Raw genomic sequence first — 18,881 nt, 5'->3', positions numbered from 1 at the left:
AAAAAAAAAATTACATTTTAGAAAACATACAACCATAGTGATTGGGCTGCAGTTCAGAGAACGTGGCAGCCGTGGGGAATGCCTCAGGATTGCCTACCCAGGATTATCCCTAACAATAAGTGCTTGATCCAGTCCAGGAGGGATTCCTCGGGCCGGGGGTTATTCAGGAAATACGTTGATCCGATCCTCTGCTTTGTTACAAAGCTCTGCGGTGGTGTTTGTAAGCAGCTAAACTGGCCCTGGAGAGATCAGCTGCAGGGCCCAGCGCTCTGAGGGTGTTTTTACACACGAGTTAGCAGCTCAATGTGCCCGTTCAGCGCAAATGAAAACTGCCCATTGATTCCTGTGCTGCTGGTCTCCGGCATTCAAAAACACGCTTTAGTTTTACAGCGATGGTCAGAGTTACACATGCACACGCACGCACACACACAGACACACACACACACACACACACACACACACACACACACGCACTGTAGCACATGCCTTATAATTCAATTCAGCGGTAGAAATAAGTGTCACACTTTATATTAAAGTGTCTCCAATGACTGTGTATTTCCATAGTACTTACTCAGCGGTCCATTCCCAGCATTGTTGACTTCAGAGAATTGACCCCTCTGTTACCCCCGTGTTCTCCACTGCCAGTGGCAACCTCAGGTCTCCCCCCCATCTCTCTTTGTATCCTCAGTGATGCAGCGAGCTCATGATAATGTTCCTCTGATGAAAGCTAGCATTCAACGGCGTTTAGGCTGGGGAGAGGGCAGCCGGCACATCTCAATGTCATCGCTTCTGCTTGAATGATGGTTTGCCTTGGGGGGGGGGGGGGGGGGGGGGGGGGGGGGGGGGGGGGGGGGGGGCACAGCAGGGTCCAGATTTACCAGAACCCCTCCAGATGTGTCATCGATCTCTTTTATACACCTGCCTGCATGAAAACACCTCAGGGTGCAATCAGTATAACAACAGGCGCTCCCGTGTGAACATGTGTTCGACCTGCCTTGGGCTTTAATTAGGCATCTTAAAACAACTTCTAAAAATAAATAAATAAATAAATAAATGCCTCCTGCGTTTTTATGTTCGTGGCTGCGTGTTGCTTTTGTCTCGCTGTTTTAAATACACGTGCCAGTGCTTTCGGTTTTGCTTGTGGGTTTCTCATTTGACGTGAATGCTCAGAAGTTTTGCAGCATTGGTAAGCTAGCTAGGGAAATATATATATATATATATATATATTATATATATATATATATAATATTAATGTTTATACCGAAAAAAACCAGTCGACTAAAAGTCGAATGAGCTTATTTATTTACATAACATTGGTAACCAGAAAACTTTTTGACTGTTGACTCCTGGCACATTTTATACAGAATCAAACACTAAACGTGGTCAAAACATGAGGTATAGCAAAGCCTGCCCCGTTTAGCAGCGCAGCCAACATCGTCCTCCAATAACATGAACACCAGACTCTGAAGTTGTCCTTGGCAAAGGTAGCCCATTGACCGCCCTTCAAAAACTAGGCTGGCCAGTCTATTTTAGTTCATTCAGAAAGTGACAGATTAAAAAAAAAAAGTGTTCTAGATACAAATCCAACCCGCTTAATATCACACCTGCTTATTATCACCCGCCTGCGAGGTGTCGCTAGAAAGAAACGCCTGATAATATCATGTTGGTTAATATCATATTCCTCTTAATACCGGGGGAATGCAACAGAAATTGATTTCCACCCGCACTTGCTATCACTTTGAAATGCTTTGTTATGCTTTACAATGCTTCCACTGTGCTCCATCACACTTTGCTAAGCTTTGCGTAGAAGGAGTGTCTGAATGCTGATGTTTTTTTTCTCTTTCCAAGCAGGGTTTGAGGATAGAGAGAGAGAGACCTTGCCAACATGAAGCCTGCTCCTCGGTTCTGGTCCACTCTTGGCTTTAGGTGTCTGGTGCTGTTGGCCACCTTGCTGTTCCACGTCCAGCGCTCCGAAGCCAGCGAGGGGGAGATCTCTCCAGCCAAGCCCGCCGGCAATGAGACTTGCTCCAGCAAAAAAAGTGGCTGCATGGACGGGGTGGTCCTGCCGGTGTGGAACCCCCTAAACCCTTCCGTGGGCGACAAAGTGGCCCGGGCCATAGTTTACTTTGTGGCTCTGATCTACATGTTCCTGGGCATGTCCATCATCGCCGACCGGTTTATGTCGTCCATCGAAGTCATCACCTCTCAGGAGAAGGAGATCACCATCAAAAAACCCAACGGGGAGACCAGCACCACCACCGTCCGGATCTGGAACGAGACGGTCTCCAACCTGACCCTCATGGCCCTGGGATCGTCCGCCCCGGAGATCTTGCTGTCAGTGATCGAGGTGTGCGGCCACGGGTTCAACGCCGGCGACATGGGCCCCAGCACCATTGTGGGCAGCGCCGCCTTCAACATGTTTGTGATCATCGCCATCTGCGTCTACGTCGTCCCGGACGGCGAAACCAGGAAGATCAAGCACCTGAGGGTGTTCTTCGTGACGGCCGCCTGGAGCATCTTCGCCTACATCTGGCTCTACCTGATCCTCTCTGTCATCTCCCCGGGAATCGTTGATCTCTGGGAAGCGGTCCTCACCTTCCTCTTCTTCCCGCTGTGCGTCGTCCAGGCCTGGATCGCGGACCGCCGCTTGTTCTTCTACAAGTACGTCCAGAAGCGGTACCGGGCGGACAAGCACCACGGGATCATCATCGAGACGGAAGGGGATGGTCCCTTCACCAAAATGGACATCGAGATGGACGGGCAGGTGGTCAACTCTCACAAGGAGGCCCTGGACGGGATGCTGAGCCTGGCAGAGGAGAACCGTCAGGGGCAAGAGGACGAGGCTCGGAGGGACATGGCCAAAACCTTGAAAGAGCTCAAGCAGAAGCACCCTGATAAGGACACGGAGCAGCTCATCGAAATGGCCAACTACCACGTCCTGGTGCAGCAGCAGAAGAGCAGAGCCTTCTACAGGATCCAGGCCACCAGGATGATGATCGGCGCGGGGAACATCTTGAAAAAGCACGCCGCCGACCAGGCCAGGAAGGTGGTGAGCTGCCACGAGGCCCGCTCGGAGGATGAGGACGACGCCACCATCAAGGTCTTCTTCGAGCCTTCCCACTACCAGTGCTTCGAGAACTGCGGCTCTCTGGTGCTGGCCGTGGCCAGGAGGGGCGGGGATCCCGGCTGCACCGTGAAGGTGGACTTCAGAACCGAGGACGGCACGGCCAACGCTGGCTCCGACTACGAGTTCGCCGAGGGCACGCTGGTCTTCAAAGCCGGCGAGACGCGCAAGGAGTTCACAGTGGGCATCATCGACGATGACATTTTTGAGGAGGACGAGTACTTCTATGTGCACCTCAGCAACGTCAGGGTGACCAGGCCCGAGGCCGGCGGGGACCCGGGTTCGACCCCTCTTCCTAAAGCCTGCCTGGGCGCCAACCACACGGCCACCGTGACCATCTTTGACGACGACCATGCCGGGATTTTCACCTTCGAGAACGACGCCACCCGGGTGAGCGAGAGCATCGGGATTATGCAGGTGAAGGTCCAGAGGACCTCCGGAGCCAGGGGGACTGTCATCGTGCCGTACAGGGCCGTCGAAGGGACCGCCAAGAGCGGGGACGATTACGAGGAGTGCGAGGGCAAGCTGGAGTTTCAGAACGACGAGACCATGTGAGTAACCAGGGGGTCTGTCGATCCGGGGGCGAACGCTGGGGGTTCTCTCATACGCTCGCTGCGTTCAGTTCACTCAGAATGGGAGTCAAGGAGCGTTTTGGCTAATGGCACTGACTTTCTTGTAGTTTTTAACCCCCGTTAGTAGATAGATACACACACACACACACACACACACACACACACACACACACACACACACACACACACACCTCTTTAGGGAACCCCTTGCTCATTTGTAATGAATGTTGGCAAGGACATTCTTGAACACAAGTTACTCAGAGTATCATAATCTGGATAGATAGATAGATAGATAGATAGATAGATAGATAGATAGATAGATAGATAGATAGATAGGTTAGATAGATAGATAGATAGATAGATAGATAGATAGATAGATAGATAGATAGATAGATAGATAGATAGATAGATAGATAGATAGATAGATAGATAGATAGATAGATAGATAGATAGAGATAGGTTAGATAGATAGATAGATAGATAGATAGATAGATAGATAGATAGATAGATAGATAGATAGATAGATAGATAGATAGATAGATAGATAGATAGATAGATAGATAGATAGATAGATAGAGATAGGTTAGATAGATAGATAGATAGATAGATAGATAGATAGATAGATAGATAGATAGATATAGATAGATAGATAGATAGATAGATAGATAGATAGATAGATAGATAGATAGATAGATAGATAGATAGATAGATAGATAGATAGATAGATAGATAGATAGATAGATAGATAGAGAGATAGATAGATAGATAGATAGATAGATAGAGATAGGTTAGATAGATAGATAGATAGATAGATAGATAGATAGATAGATAGATAGATAGATAGAGATAGGTTAGATAGATAGATAGATAGATAGATAGATAGATAGATTAGATAGATAGATTAGATAGATAGATAGATAGATAGATAGATAGATAGATAGATAGATAGATAGATAGATAGATAGATAGATAGATAGATAGATAGATAGATAGATAGATAGATAGATAGATAGATAGATAGATAGATAGATAGATAGATAGATAGATAGATAGATAGATAGATAGATGGATAGATAGATGGATAGATAGATAGATAGATAGATAGATAGATAGATAGATAGATGGATAGATAGATGGATGGATAGATAGGGTTAGCAAATGAATCCCCCATTGTTACATGATTTTAACGAATCAGGAGAAGGCTCCTCAGCGCCTGGCATTTAGGATTCTCCCGGCTCAGAACCAGGTAAAGAGAAAAATGACAAAATAGCTCCTCATTAAAGGGTCATTTTATTGCAGCCTGCATCATACAGGTACCCCATCCTAGTGATACAGGAGGCGTGGTGATGGTAGCAGAGGCTTCTTGATTGGGGGGGGTCATATAAATCCTAGTCTGATGATCAGAGTGGTTTGTCTCTCCGAACACATCCTCTCTGATCCCAGTGAGTGTGGCTAATAGAGCTTTGGCGTTCTAGAACCAGACATCGCCTCTGATGTCATGAGGTGAGGCTGTGTTGCCATGGTATTTCTGCTATCTGCTTCGACTCTGTTGTGGGGAGATGTGACAAACTGGCTTGGAGAAAAAGCAACCGAACCCTCCACTAGGAGCCCTGCCAGGCAGCTCCTGCAGCTGGAGAGCAGCTTCTGAGGGAGCGTCGCGTATTTCATAAACCGGCAGGGGTGGGAATAAGACTCCCGTTGCATAGCAGTGTCCGATCCGGTCCTGGTTTTCACTAGGAGTTTTAATAATAATGGATGTCTGGTAACCCTAATCAGGCCTGACCCAGCTGCTGTTGGGTAGCTTTCTGGGATCTGAAGGAATAGGCTTCTAAACAGTGTTTTTCCTCTGGGATGAAGAGATTTCATTTTAAAACATCAAAGAGGCAGGCGGGATTGTTTAGGGAGTGCATCCCCTCTCGTGCGTAGTGTAGAACAAACGGAAACCACAAAGATGCCTAGGTAACCTTTTCTCTGAATTTGTATATGTGGTCATCAAATATGTCTCCATGCCTCCAGCCTGCCTTGGACTGGGGGGAGCACCATTTCTCTTAGGGGGGGGTGAGGGAGGGGGCAGTTCAGTCTCTGTGTCTCAAGCCTGCCCTGGACTGGAGGGAGCACCATTTCTCTTAGGGGGGGGTGAGGGAGGGGGCAGTTCAGTCTCTGTGCCTCAAGCCTGCCCTGGACTGGAGGGAGCACCCTTTCTCTTAGGGGGGGGTGAGGGAGGGAGGGAGCAGTTCAGTCTCTGTGCCTCAAGCCTGCCCTGGACTGGAGGGAGCACCCTTTCTCTTAGGGGGGGGGGGGGGGGGGTGAGGGAGGGAGCAGTTCAGTCTCTGTGTCTCAAGCCTGCCCTGGACTGGAGGGAGCACCATTTCTCTTAGGGGGGGGTGAGGGAGGGGGCAGTGCAGTCTCTGTGTCTCAAGCCTGCCCTGGACTGGAGGGAGCACCCTTTCTCTTAGGGGGGGGGGGGGGGGTTCTCTTAGGGAGGGGGTTCAGTCTCTGTGTCTCAAGCCTGCCCTGGACTGGAGGGAGCACCCTTTCTCTTAGGGGGGGGGGGGGGGAGGGGGGGGGCAGTGCAGTCTCTGTGTCTCAAGCCTGCCCTGGACTGGAGGGAGCACCATTTCTCTTGGGGGGGGGGGGGGGGGGGGGAGGGGGCAGTTCAGTCTCTGTGTCTCAAGCCTGCCCTGGACTGGAGGGAGCACCATTTCTCTGGGGGGGGGGGGGGGGGGGGGGTGAGGGAGGGGGAGTAGATTAAATTAAATCCCAACAGTATTGTTTTGGATCATTGATTTCCGAACAGAAATCCGATTATCAGGCTGCAGCAGAATAATGAGAGGAGATGAGAGAGGGAAGAGTTTGAGGAGCCTGCTTATCGAGGGACAAGGCGATACAGGAAAATACCAGCAGATTGATGAGCGAGGCAGGGGGGTAACTGAAATTCCAGGGAGGAGGGAGGGGGTGTTTGTATTCTGGAGATTAGCACAGAGTAGGAACTCGCAGCTAATAAAACCAAAATTAGAAAAGCAACTGCCAACCTAATCAAAATCTAATCTGATCTAATCTAAATATGTTTTACTAGGGACAGGACTTGATCTTTTTTTCTGTTTGTTCTCTCCTTTCTTTCTTATCTCTTCTTGTCCTTTATTACATATATAATTTGAGAGAGACTGTGCTGAACGCTTGTTCGTTGCTGAGCTGGGATTTGAACCTCCTGGTATAAAGCCCCTTTTTCACAAACCACTTGACCGGCCAGCCTGCTGGAAGCGAACACACTTGCGGAGAACTCCACTTGTGTGGGTTCCGGCAATTATGGGATGTAGCTAAAAGAACGCAGCGCTCTCGTTGCATTCCTGTGAGTCCTGCGGCGTGCTGCAATGCCAACGCCAGCTGGTTGCTAGGCGACAAGGACACCCGTTGTACAATCGTGGGCCGAGGAGAACACATTTTACAGCAATCAAAGGAAACCCGGAGAATGCTGACAATGCGAACTGGTTCGGTGTTTCCAGGGGTGAGAGAGAAAGGGGTCTCGTTACCAGGAGGTTCAAATCCCGGCTCAGCCACTGAGCAAGTCACTTAACCTCCTTGTGCTCCATCCTTCGGGTGAGACCGAAAACAAACTACCCATTCTGCACACTGAGACCTGATGATCCTGCTTGCAGAGGGAGGGGAGGGCATGGAACAGCATGGTGCTTTACTACCCATTCTCCACACTGAGACCTGAATGAACCAGCTTGCAGAGGGAGGGGAGGGTATTACTGGAACAGCACGTGCTTTCCTACCCATTCTGCACACTGAGACCTGTGTGCAGAGGGAGGGGAGAGTTATTACTGAATCAACTCTGTGCTGAGACCTGAATGATCCTGCTTGCAGAGGGAGGGGAGGGTATTACTGGAACAGCACCTGCTCTATACGGTCTCACTCCCCTCATAATGACCTTGTCGTACAATTCGACAGGATTGAGTAAGACGTGATGCTGCTGGAAGTACTAGGACGGGACGTCTCCTACCTCCCATAATGTGCTTGTCGTGAGAAAGGATGGGAGAGGTGTGACCTGCTGGACGTACTAGGGACGAACGTCTCCTCCCCTCCCATAATGACTTGCGTGCTGTGTGTGTGAGACCTGTGTGTGACCCTGAGCAAGTCACCTTAAGGGAGGGGAGAGCAGTCCTGGAACCACAGTGTGCTCCCATCCTTCGGGTGAGACCGAAAACAAACAAGGGATCACTGGAACAGCATGGTGCTTTACTACCCATTCTCCACACTGAGACCTGAATGAACCAGCTTGCAGAGGGAGGGGAGGGTATTACTGGAACAGCACGTGCTTTCCTACCCATTCTGCACACTGAGACCTGCATGATCCTGCTTGCAGAGGGAGGGGAGGGTATTACTGGAACAGCACGTGCTTTCCTACCCATTCTCCACACTGAGACCTGCATGATCCTGCTTGCAGAGGGAGGGGAGGGTATTCACTGGAACAGCACGTGCTTTCCTACCCATTCTCCACACTGAGACCTGCATGATCCTGCTAGCTCCTACATTCATCGTATAGTCAGCCGAGGGTGCAACGCTAACACTGTAATCCATCCACTGGCCCAAGCGTTTCTGTTTAGTTGCTTCACAAATGCCGGTTTTGACCCAGATGTGAAAGAGCGCTAATCCCAAAGAGAGAGGGATTATAATCCTAATCCCTCTACACATGAGAGAGAGGGTCATCTTTTGCAACAGCTGGTACTGTTCCCAGTTACACACCCCGATGTAGACTGGATCGCTCCGACGATGAACGAGATGAGATTTTAAAGACTTCAATGGTCGCATGAGCAGGTTGCTGGACCGGAAACCTCAAACGCAAGTCCATTAAAAGCTATTACCAGTCCGCGAGAATGCATTTCAAACTTCAAACATGACCGCCCGCTCTCCCCGCCTCCTTCCCTGTTCCCAAGGGCTCAGGAGATTGAGTGCGAACAGACACCAAGAGCCGCTGCTGTCTCACAAGCTTTGCAGAAAGAGTATTTTAAACATCCATTGTATTGATCTCTTTCCCCACTCTGTCAATCTTCCCCCTGTCATATCTGATCCTGCTTTGGAGATTAACAAAAAAAAAAAAAAAAAAAATACTACATTTGGAATGTGATAATACGTTGCCGTTGGTTACCATTGTTGGTTACCACTGGGGTTGACTTTTGACTTGATGAGCAACGAAGCTGAATCAGACGATTCCTTTGAGTGTCCTTAAGGTGCTTTGACTTTCCAAAGCCGCTCTTCAGATCTGGTGACAAGGACGTACGCAGGGTGGGCAATTTTATCACACGCTGGCGCCATCTAGTGCACAGCTAGGGCGCTGCCAGCGAAGCAAAAGGGAAACTTGATCCGAAACGGCAGATCACTCAGACGGCTCTTGGCGTCTACGAATGCGCTTGATCTAGCCTGGAAAGCGCATGAGCGATTCAGAAGCCGGTCCTGTGGCGTGGAGATGGGACTCTCTTTTGTTTGGCTTGTGATTTAAGGGTTCCCCTGGCACCTCAAGGCCCTGCAGTCTGCACAGGGATGGCAGAGGAGAGCACTCGCGTTCCTCCACCTCAGATCTAAGTATAGTTCACTTTGGGGACTTCAACTTTAGGTTTCCATGGAAACTTGCAGCAGGGCTTAACTTCCCTGAAGTTTAACCCTCCTACCTCCTCCACACCCCCTCCACCAACCAAGCCGTTTAGTGAGCGGTAATGAGAGCCGTGTTCTCTTAGCAGCGCCGACAACAGTCCCACTGGAGGGGTAGCGCTAGAGCCAGACTGTGAACTAGCAATGCAGATTTCAAACCCCTTTTTATTATTTGCACCAGCAGCATTACCACTGAAACCAGGACATAGATATGTTATATATAAATAAATGATCATTTCAATATTATTAATAATAATAATAATAATAATAATAATAATAATAATAATAATAATAATAATAATAGACTTCATTGAGGGGAGCTCTGAACCCCAGGACTGGGTGCAGCAGCAGCAGGGCTAGTGTGAGTTTCTAACCCTGCTCAAACTCCTGCCTCCTGATCATTGCAATATTAATAATAATAATACTAGACTTCATTGAGGGGAGCTCTGAACCCCAGGACTGGGTGCAGCAGCAGCAGGGCTAGTGTGAGTTTCTAACCCTGCTCAAACTCCTGCCTCCTGATCATTGCAATATTAATAATAATAATACTAGACTTCATTGAGGGGAGCTCTGAACCCCAGGACTGGGTGCAGCAGCAGCAGGGCTAGTGTGAGTTTCTAACCCTGCTCAAACTCCTGGCTCCTGATCATTGCAATATTAATAATAATAATACTAGACTTCATTGAGGGGAGCTCTGAACCCCAGGACTGGGTGCAGCAGCAGCAGCAGCAGGGCTAGTGTGTGAAGTTAGGAGTTAATTTTAGTGCCCCAGCAATAGCTACACCAACATAAGTGTGTGCTGAAGGCCGGTGGTTTTATATGTGCTTATGGTAAAAGGCAGAGTTATCTTAAATTGTCTGAAATTATCTGAAATTACTAGTATGTTACTGGTGTGGCATATTGAGTTCAAGAGCAACGCTGCAATATATATATAGATAGATAGATAGATGAATGATCTCTTTAGCTATATATAGAGAACAGTCCCTTGTAATTTTGTCTTTGTAAAATGGTGTAATTAGAGCGCTTCTCTAGACTTGTACATTTCATTGACACTACAGGCTCCACTGGGGTTAGAAGCTCTTTGTTTTTTGTTTTTTTGGGGGGGGGGGGGGGGGGGGGGGGGGTGTTGTAATTTGTCAGGGTGTTATTTTTAAAATATGAGAGGAATCGAAAAGCATGTTCTGGTGAAAATTTACCGTGGTAAACTTTTTATAAGCCTGATTGAGACCTGTCTACCCGATTTCTATCGGGCATCGCGCTGGCATGGGGCATGCTCTCCTGGTATACCCTGGGTCCCGCGCTTACTCTGGAAAAACGAACGTGGCAGTTTCACTGAGACCAAGTCCATCTAACGATACTGAAACCTTTTGAACTCGTCTTTCTCAATGCTCTGAGAACCGCTTCTTCTGAGCTGCATCATTATCCTGCCCTTGCACTGCGTTTGTGCAGCAATTACGAGTCTGATGTGCCCCTGCCGTTGAAGCGAGGCTGGAGGAGAGATAGCCAGGAGATGCTACTCCAGGGAGCGCGCTGATGCGCTCTGGCAACTTAATTAAGGGGTCTAGCGATATCGCTCGAGCTAACATGATGTTTTACAAAAGCAAATTAGGCTGTATTTGTACATTTTACCATTGTAATGCAATGAAAGATAGACTCGTTCAAACGGGTCCCTAATTACCCCCCACGGTTATCTCACATCATGAGCCAGGAGGGACTGCAAGGGGGGGGGAGGCGGTGCATGAAGCTGTCTGCGCTTCATTTTTCTTTAGCTATATCTTGAGATTCAAATGTCATTTATCTAGCTACGGATTCAGAAGCATTGTAAAGCACAGAGAGGTGTGGTAAAGCATAGGGAAGCATTGTAAAGCACAGAGAGGTCTGGTAAAGCATAGGGAAGCATTGTAAAGCACAGAGAGGTCTGGTAAAGCACAGAGAGGTCTGGTAAAGCACAGAGAAGTATGGTAAAGCATAGGGAAGCATTGTAAAGAATAGTGAAGCATGGTAAAGCATATTTCTCTGAGGCATGTGTGTTATCAATTGTATTACAGCACTAACAGAGCAGTCTGCCCTACCTCCTCTCTCCAGAGAACTCGGAGCTGTATTTACAGCTGTCAGACGTCACCATATTTCCATCTCCTTCAGGAAAAGGGAACCGCGATTAAAAACTCCCTTCTAATAATTTTAACGAGCTTTAATTAACGCTTCAAACCTGTTTGTCGTCCTTGATTAAATGGCGCTTTCTTGAGAGTGGAGTAGGGGAGGTTTTTTTTTTTTTTAGGTCAGTATAAATATTACAGACCTGGCTGTGTGTTTCAGCCCACAGGGATCGATCGCTCCCTTACCGGCTTGCAGTCAAGGTTGAGCCACATCCCTGCTGCTCACAGCAGCCTCAGCGTGTCACTGCCACGATACAATAGGATTCAATGGGGACTCCTGCCTATTAAAGTGGCTTTGGTTTTTGTCACAGTGCTGTTAATATCGCTCACCTCTGTCTCTCCATCTCTCTTTCTATCTTTCCTATCCTCTTCTATTTCTTTCTTTCTTTCTTTCTTTCCTATGCTTTTCTCCGGCGTCGTCGCGGGTTCCACTCTTAGAATTCGACCGGTTGCCATGCCAACGCTACCTTCGTCTGTCGCTGCGTGTAATCCCTGGATTTAGCTGCTGATGAGTAAACAGGGTTTAAAAAAAGAAAAGAGGCTGGCAGTCAAACACAGCCTGTTACCAGGCCTCGTGTGTGCCTCCTGCGGCTGTGATCTGAATATTAACCTGAAGCCCAGCCTCTGGTTTGATGTCATTTTAAACCTTCTGAAATTGAACTACGGTTCATAAGCGAGTTAAGTGTGGCGAGGCTATTAAAAACGAGAACGCCAGGCTGCCAAAAGAGACTATATAAAGCCTGAGTTACTGTGATCTTAGAATCCAGTTTTATGCACAAGAAACAGCTGCTTATCCTCACAGTAGATGCCTTTACTGTGTCTCTTTGCTAGATTCAATACCTGTATGAACTCCCTTCCAGCACAGAAAGCGTTGGAGGGGGGGGCGAAGCTATTTAAGATTAGGATTCCTCCCCCAGCTACGTCTCTATCCAAGAAGTTTAGTTACTGTGTTTATCAAAGGGAGGGCTGGCTTCATTTTCATCAGTGCTCTGTTCTACCCAGCTTTGGCAGGGCAGCAGAGAACATCAGAATGAGTTTCTTATAAAATCGCTTTGCGCAAAACCCTTGACCGGTTTGCAGATTCTGTTCCACGCCAAAGCTGCATCTCCCTGTTTGTCAGTTTCAGTCTCGATGTGCAAGACAGCAGATCTGACACTGGGTGGCATTGATTTATCCGATCATTATAACGACAACATTTTTTTTTTTTTTTCATAGTTTATTAAAACAAACCAGATTGTGATGGGATATCTCTCTCCGTGTCTGTTTGGTCCGTGTGAGGTTTCAGGGATTGGTCTGGAACACAGAGCTGCTTTATAGTCTTCTAAGAATCAAACCCCAAAGAATACATCAGTGTGATATATCTTACACAAGCAAATCGCTCCTTAATTTGGCATGTGTGTTGGTTTGGTAGCTTTTAAATGATATAAAAGGCTGTATTTATGAAGTCGTAAAGCGCAGGGCTGCAGCAGGGATGATGCATGGTTTTTAATAAAGGCAGTCAGCTTGGATTTCAGCTGCGACTCTGGGGGGCAAAAGTAATTTGACTTTGAAAGCAAACCTGGAGCGTGTTCCGTAATTTCCAAGGACGCCTGGACTGCCGCCGACTGGGTATTGTGGGATGTGACACGCCGCGGTGTCCAGCTTTGATCCGTTCTCGCTAGCTGAGCGGGTAGCGCTCCTGTGATTTCCAGAGAGATGATCTCTAATCAATAGCTAGTGCGAGCGAAGGAGGCAGGCAGCGGCCCTGACGATGTGTCGAGATGCTTTTGAGCCTGGATTTTGTAAGCTGCCTTGCCACTGAAGATCGCTGGGTAGGGATTAGTGGCTGTTATCCTCAGCTGGGGTTTGAACCCCCTGTGCGATGAGGATACTGCACATTGTAAACCATTATAAACCCCACTAAAATTAACACAAAACCTTTGGAAACTCTACTGTAAAACTAATACCTTTGGAAACTTTGTAGACTCACTGTAAACCTATTCAACGAGAGTCTTAGTTGCATCCCTGAGGATAATAACCAGGTAAGGTGTTGTAGATTAGGAATGTGTAGGTGGCTTGAAGGGACTGTAGTCAGTGTGTTTTGTAGCTCAGGGGAGCTGATTCGTGGATATTCTCCTGACAGTTTGTGATTTATGAGATGATTCGCGAGGAGAGGCAGGGCTGAGTGATGGCACCGCAGGGGGGGGATCAATAAAAGAGGAAATAAAAGGAAGGAGGGATATATATATATATATATATATATATATATATATATATATATATATATATATATATATATATATAGATCTTTGACAAGTCCCTGGTAGATGTTTACACATGTGTAAAAACGTATATGTTGAAAGGGATTAAACACTTCCAGGCTGCTTCGAGCTTTCTCTCTCTCTCTCTCTCGCTCCTCTATTGTCGAGATATATAGATTTATATATTATATAGATATATTATATATATATATATATATAGCTATTATAATATATATATATATATATATATATATATATATATATATATATATATATATATATATATGTATATAAAGCTATGGCGAAAACCTTTATGTTTGTAGACAGTCCCTAACACTCCCACAATCTGTACAGCTCTGTCTCTTTAACGGAGACAGAGAAAAGCACTTGTCTAATTTCGTGAAGAGTAGACGAACCAAGACATCCTAAAGTAGTCAATTAGGGGTCACTTCCCAGTGGACAAACGGTAATCTTACGCCATTGGTACCACTAACCACTACACAGTGTCCGGACCCCCCCCGCCCGCCACTTCAGACAAATCCTCTCATGGCCACACTGCGACTAGGGTTTTTTTATGATTAACTCACCAGCCGCTAGGAGTAGATCCATTCCAGCAAGCCATAAAGGAAAAGGAAGCTTGATCCACAGGAGTCGACCGCTAGATGGCGCCGTCTCGTCTATAAAGACACTTTGGGTGGTCTAGCCTTAGTCTACAGCAGACAGCTAAAACTGAAGAGCAGCTCCTGTCAGGTGAAAGCAGATTAATGAACACACACACACATATATATATATATATATATATATATATATATATATATATATATATATATATATATATATGAATTAAGTACCATTTGGCTACAAGGTCGCAGTGAAAAAGGAAGATCATTGAAAGCTGGTTGTGAGTAACTTCACAGCCGTACGCGCTTCAAGAACGGATTCAAAAGACAGCTTCTCTGTTCTCCACATCCGAAATCGTTTTGAAAAAAAAAAAACACAACCCTCTTTGTAAAGACGGCAGAGAGATAAGCGCGCCAGGTGGACAATGCCATGCCTTCCCGAGGCTTTCGAGAGCGCCAGTGGCACGCGCCCTTTACCTTCAACAGGCACTGCAATGGCAAGCGTCTGCGCGCCTTTGAAATTCTCAGGTTCTGTTTAAAAAGGTGATCTTCAGATCAAGGAATAGCAGGCATCGCTTGCCTTGCACTGTACAGAATACACACCCCACATGTAGACTCCCGCACCGGGTCTAATGATAGCCTCTTACAGACATTGCAAGTAAGATTTGTACTGACGTGCTCGTTCATTTGAATAGCTAGTCCTTGAGCCCCCCCCCTGCTTTCAGGTATAAACTCCAGCCCTACAGATTAGCTGTCTTATTCATTGTTATTCATAACTAATTAACTTGTTTCTCAGTTTACCAGGGGAATTTGCAATATCCCCCCCCCATGCTTTTTCAATGGTTATACAGTATTTACCATAGCTTATTATGGTTTGACATCTTTCTTTTTTTTTTTTTTATTTATATAATAGCCAATTATTTTCTCCCAATTTGGCATATCCAGTTATTTTTAGCCCCCCCCCCCCCCCGCTGACTCGGGAATTAAAGGGTAGGCCAAAATGGATTTTTTTTTAAAACCCTCCGGGCATCCCCTTTAAGAAGGGCTGTCACAAGCAGCGTCGATACCCAGAGAGGAGGCGGTCGATATTAACCCTTTCGTGACGAGATCCTTGGTCGTCAGCTGCTTAATGATCATGTCATTTTGAATTCACAGCCCTGGTTGGGTGATGGATGACTGACACGTTTTTAATGGATTTCCAACAAGAAAATAATTGAGTCAGCTCACTTATTACTGATCTCTGGTTTGGTTTACTTGCACTGAAATAACTCCATCGCAAAGAAGAAAAAAAAACCCAACAATGCGGTTAGTAATGTTCTCTACATTTTAAAACACAGCTAATAACCGAGCCTTATGAATAATTGAGCTCAAAACTAAAAAAAGCCCTTTTTGTTATGAATATTGCAAGAAGGAAATCTTTCAATAATTGAAGCTGATTGTCTCCGGGCACTGTGGCGGCTGTCTCCCAGCTTTTCAGCTCAGTGCAAGATGACATGTCAAAATAAATAGCTGGGCATTAATCTACAGCAGAAATACCACCTTCCAGATTGGTATCGAAGGCAGTTTTCGTACACCCACAGGCAATCCAGTGTAATATACCGTCCTGGATTGAGAGTTGATTGAAAAACTTAATTACAAGGCTATTTGTGGTTCTGATGTGGTCTATTCCATACCTGTGCATTAGGTACGAAGGATGCAAGTTTAATAGAGAGTCAGGTAGTGCATGCAGTCAATAGAAATTATAAATACCGTATGGGAGATACTGAAATTGAAGAAGGAATCTATGAAAAAGACCTAGGAGTTTATGTTGACTCTGAAATGTCTTCATCTAGACAATGTGGGGAAGCTATGAAAAAAAAAAGGCAAACAAGATTCTCAGATATATAGTGAAAAGTGTTGAATTTAAATCAAGGGAAGTAATGTTAAATACACTAGTAAGACCTCATCTTGAATATTGTGTGCAGTTCTGGTCACCTCGCTATAAAAAAGATATTGCTGCTCTAGAAAGAGTGCAAAGAAGAGCGACCAGAATTATTCCGGGCTTAAAAGGCATGTCACATGCAGACAGGCTAAAAGAATTGAATCTGTTCAGTCTTGAACAAAGAAGACTACGTGGCGACCTAATTCAAGCATTCAAAATACTAAAAGGTATTGACAATATCGACCCAGGGGGTCTGAAAAAAGAAAAAAGGATCAGGGGTCACAAGTGGAGATTAGATAAAGGGGCATTCAGAACAAAAAATAGGAGGCACTTTTTTACACAGAGAATCGTGAGGGTCTGGAATCAACTCCCCAGGAATGTTGTTGAAGCCGACACCCTGGGATCCTTCAAGAAGCTGCTTGATGAGATTCTGGGATCAATAAGCTACTAACAACCAAACGAGCAAGATGGGCCTCCTCTCATTTGTAAACTTTCTTATGTCCTTATGCAAGAGAGAGTTTTAAATCCGCAGTGTAGAAGTGTAGATCTTTTCAGAAGCTGCCAGAATAGATGTTGAAGCATCCCCTTGATGAAAGTATAATTGATCATTCTCAATAGATTTAATAAAGGGGACAGCGTCAATTCAAGTCCATTAGTTGGTTTTTTGGATGATGTTTCCCAGAGACAGATTTACTCCAGTTTACTTAAATTGAGGGGGTGTGGAATAACGAATCAATTTCTAAGCGTAGGAATCTGGATAATGTAGATTTGATTTTTTTACAGACTCCTGTAGGATTTACATGAATGCATAAAGGCTCCAGTGAGAACAGTAACTCCTTGCTGCCGAGGCATTGAAATCCATTTTACAGTCTCTCGTATTACTGCATTGCTACAGCGGTAGAGTTTATAGTGAGTGTGTGTGTGCAGCACAGACAGACTCTGCAAATACATTGTTAGGCACTGTGTTTTTTTAAAAGGCATTTTAAAGACATTTTTAGACTTGTAAAAGTTCCCTTAGTAAAACCATAGCAAAGAGCAATAAAGCACAGTGAAAGCATGGAAAAGCATAGGGAAGCATTGTAAAGCACAGAGAGGTCTGGTAAAGCATAGGGAAGCATTGTAAAGCACAGAGAGGTCTGGTAAAGCATAGGGAAGCATTGTAAAGCACAGAGAGGTCTGGTAAAGCATAGGGAAGCATTGTAAAGCACAGAGAGGTCTGGTAAAGCATAGGGAAGCATTGTAAAGCACAGAGAGGTCTGGTAAAGCATAGGGAAGCATTGTAAAGCACAGAGAGGTCTGGTAAAGCATAGGGAAGCATTGTAAAGCACAGAGAGGTCTGGTAAAGCATAGGGAAGCATTGTAAAGCACAGAGAGGTCTGGTAAAGCACAGGGAAGCATTGTAAAGCACAGAGAGGTCTGGTAAAGCACAGGGAAGCATTGTAAAGCACAGAGAGGTCTGGTAAAGCATAGGGAAGCATTGTAAAGCACAGAGAGGTCTGGTAAAGCATAGGGAAGCATTGTAAAGGACAGAGAGGTCTGGTAAAGCACAGGGAAGCATTGTAAAGCACAGAGAGGTCTGGTAAAGCACAGGGAAGCATTGTAAAGCACAGAGAGGTCTGGTAAAACAAATCCTGTCCTACAAAAGCAAACCCTTCTGTTTGACCTGTGGTTCCTTTCGATTAAATTATCATATTTAATCCCTGCCTAAAAACTTTGCATATCTTTTGAAATCTTTCGTTGCTGTTGCAGATCGTTGTGTTATTATTGTTGTTGAATTTGCATGTGATTTGAACCTGGGTCTCCAGAGGTGAAGAGTGAGAGCTGTAACCGACTGCGCCACTCAGCCCTCGAGGGCTTGGGCAAGTTGGAAAAGACAGCCGGTGATTTCTGGGAGGTTAGGGCGGGTGAACACAGCGTAAAGGTCAGTGCATTCAGGATTGCTAGGAGCACTGACTGCATTCAGTGAAACTCTTTTCTGTGCAGAAGAACAGAACAAACAGGCAGAGTGGGGTTTTTCTTTTAGTATTGATTTTAGCTGAAAACTGACGCATTTTCTGCAGGTTTTATTTATTTTGATCAATTTCCGTTGTCCCGCTGGAAATGGTTTCTCGTTGAATGGGCTGGGAATCTTTACTGGGAAGACACGGCAGCCGTTGGGAAAATGTATTTACGTTACTGGGAATCTTATTCATTTTTTACAATTCAGAATTGAAGAACAGTGGCAACACAGCGACACATATATTCACTTGCTTTACAAATATCGCTAGTGCTTGGAGATGAGGGACTGGAAGGGAGGGAGGGAAGCAGTGTGGCTCTAGTGGCGCTGAGGAGGGACTGGGAGGGAGGGAAGCAGTGTGGCTCTAGTGGAGCTGAGGAGGGACTGGGAGGGAGGGAAGCAGTGTGGCTCTAGTGGAGCTGAGGAGGGACTGGGAGGGAGGGAAGCAGTGTGGCTCTAGTGGAGCTGAGGAGGGACTGGGAGGGAGGGAAGCAGTGTGGCTCTAGTGGAGCTGAGGAGGGACTGGGAGGGAGGGAAGCAGTGTGGCTCTAGTGGAGCTGAGGAGGGACTGGGAGGGAGGGAAGCAGTGTGGCTCTAGTGGAG

General features: G+C 46.2%; 1 protein-coding gene across 3 annotated transcripts in view; it reads left to right on the top strand.

Moving 5' to 3' along the window:
- slc8a4a (solute carrier family 8 member 4a) overlaps nucleotides 1-18,881 on the top strand; it is a 38,823-nt gene that overhangs the window by 6,518 nt on the left and 13,424 nt on the right. For 2 of the 3 annotated variants that reach the window (XM_041243355.1, XM_041243357.1), the window contains one exon: nucleotides 1,852-3,675. In XM_041243355.1, coding sequence (XP_041099289.1) covers nucleotides 1,886-3,675 — 1,790 coding nt within the window. In that variant the 5' untranslated portion in view covers nucleotides 1,852-1,885. Of the gene's footprint in view, nucleotides 1-1,848; nucleotides 3,676-18,881 lie in introns of all 3 variants that reach the window. The other variant, XM_041243356.1, reaches the window with a different exon arrangement.

The sequence above is a fragment of the Polyodon spathula genome, unplaced genomic scaffold, assembly GCF_017654505.1.
Source record: "Polyodon spathula isolate WHYD16114869_AA unplaced genomic scaffold, ASM1765450v1 scaffolds_1729, whole genome shotgun sequence".
In the NCBI taxonomy this organism is placed as follows: Eukaryota; Metazoa; Chordata; class Actinopteri; order Acipenseriformes; family Polyodontidae; genus Polyodon; species Polyodon spathula.
Note: the sequence above shows the minus strand (reverse complement) of the source record. Positions and strands in the feature narration are given on the sequence as shown.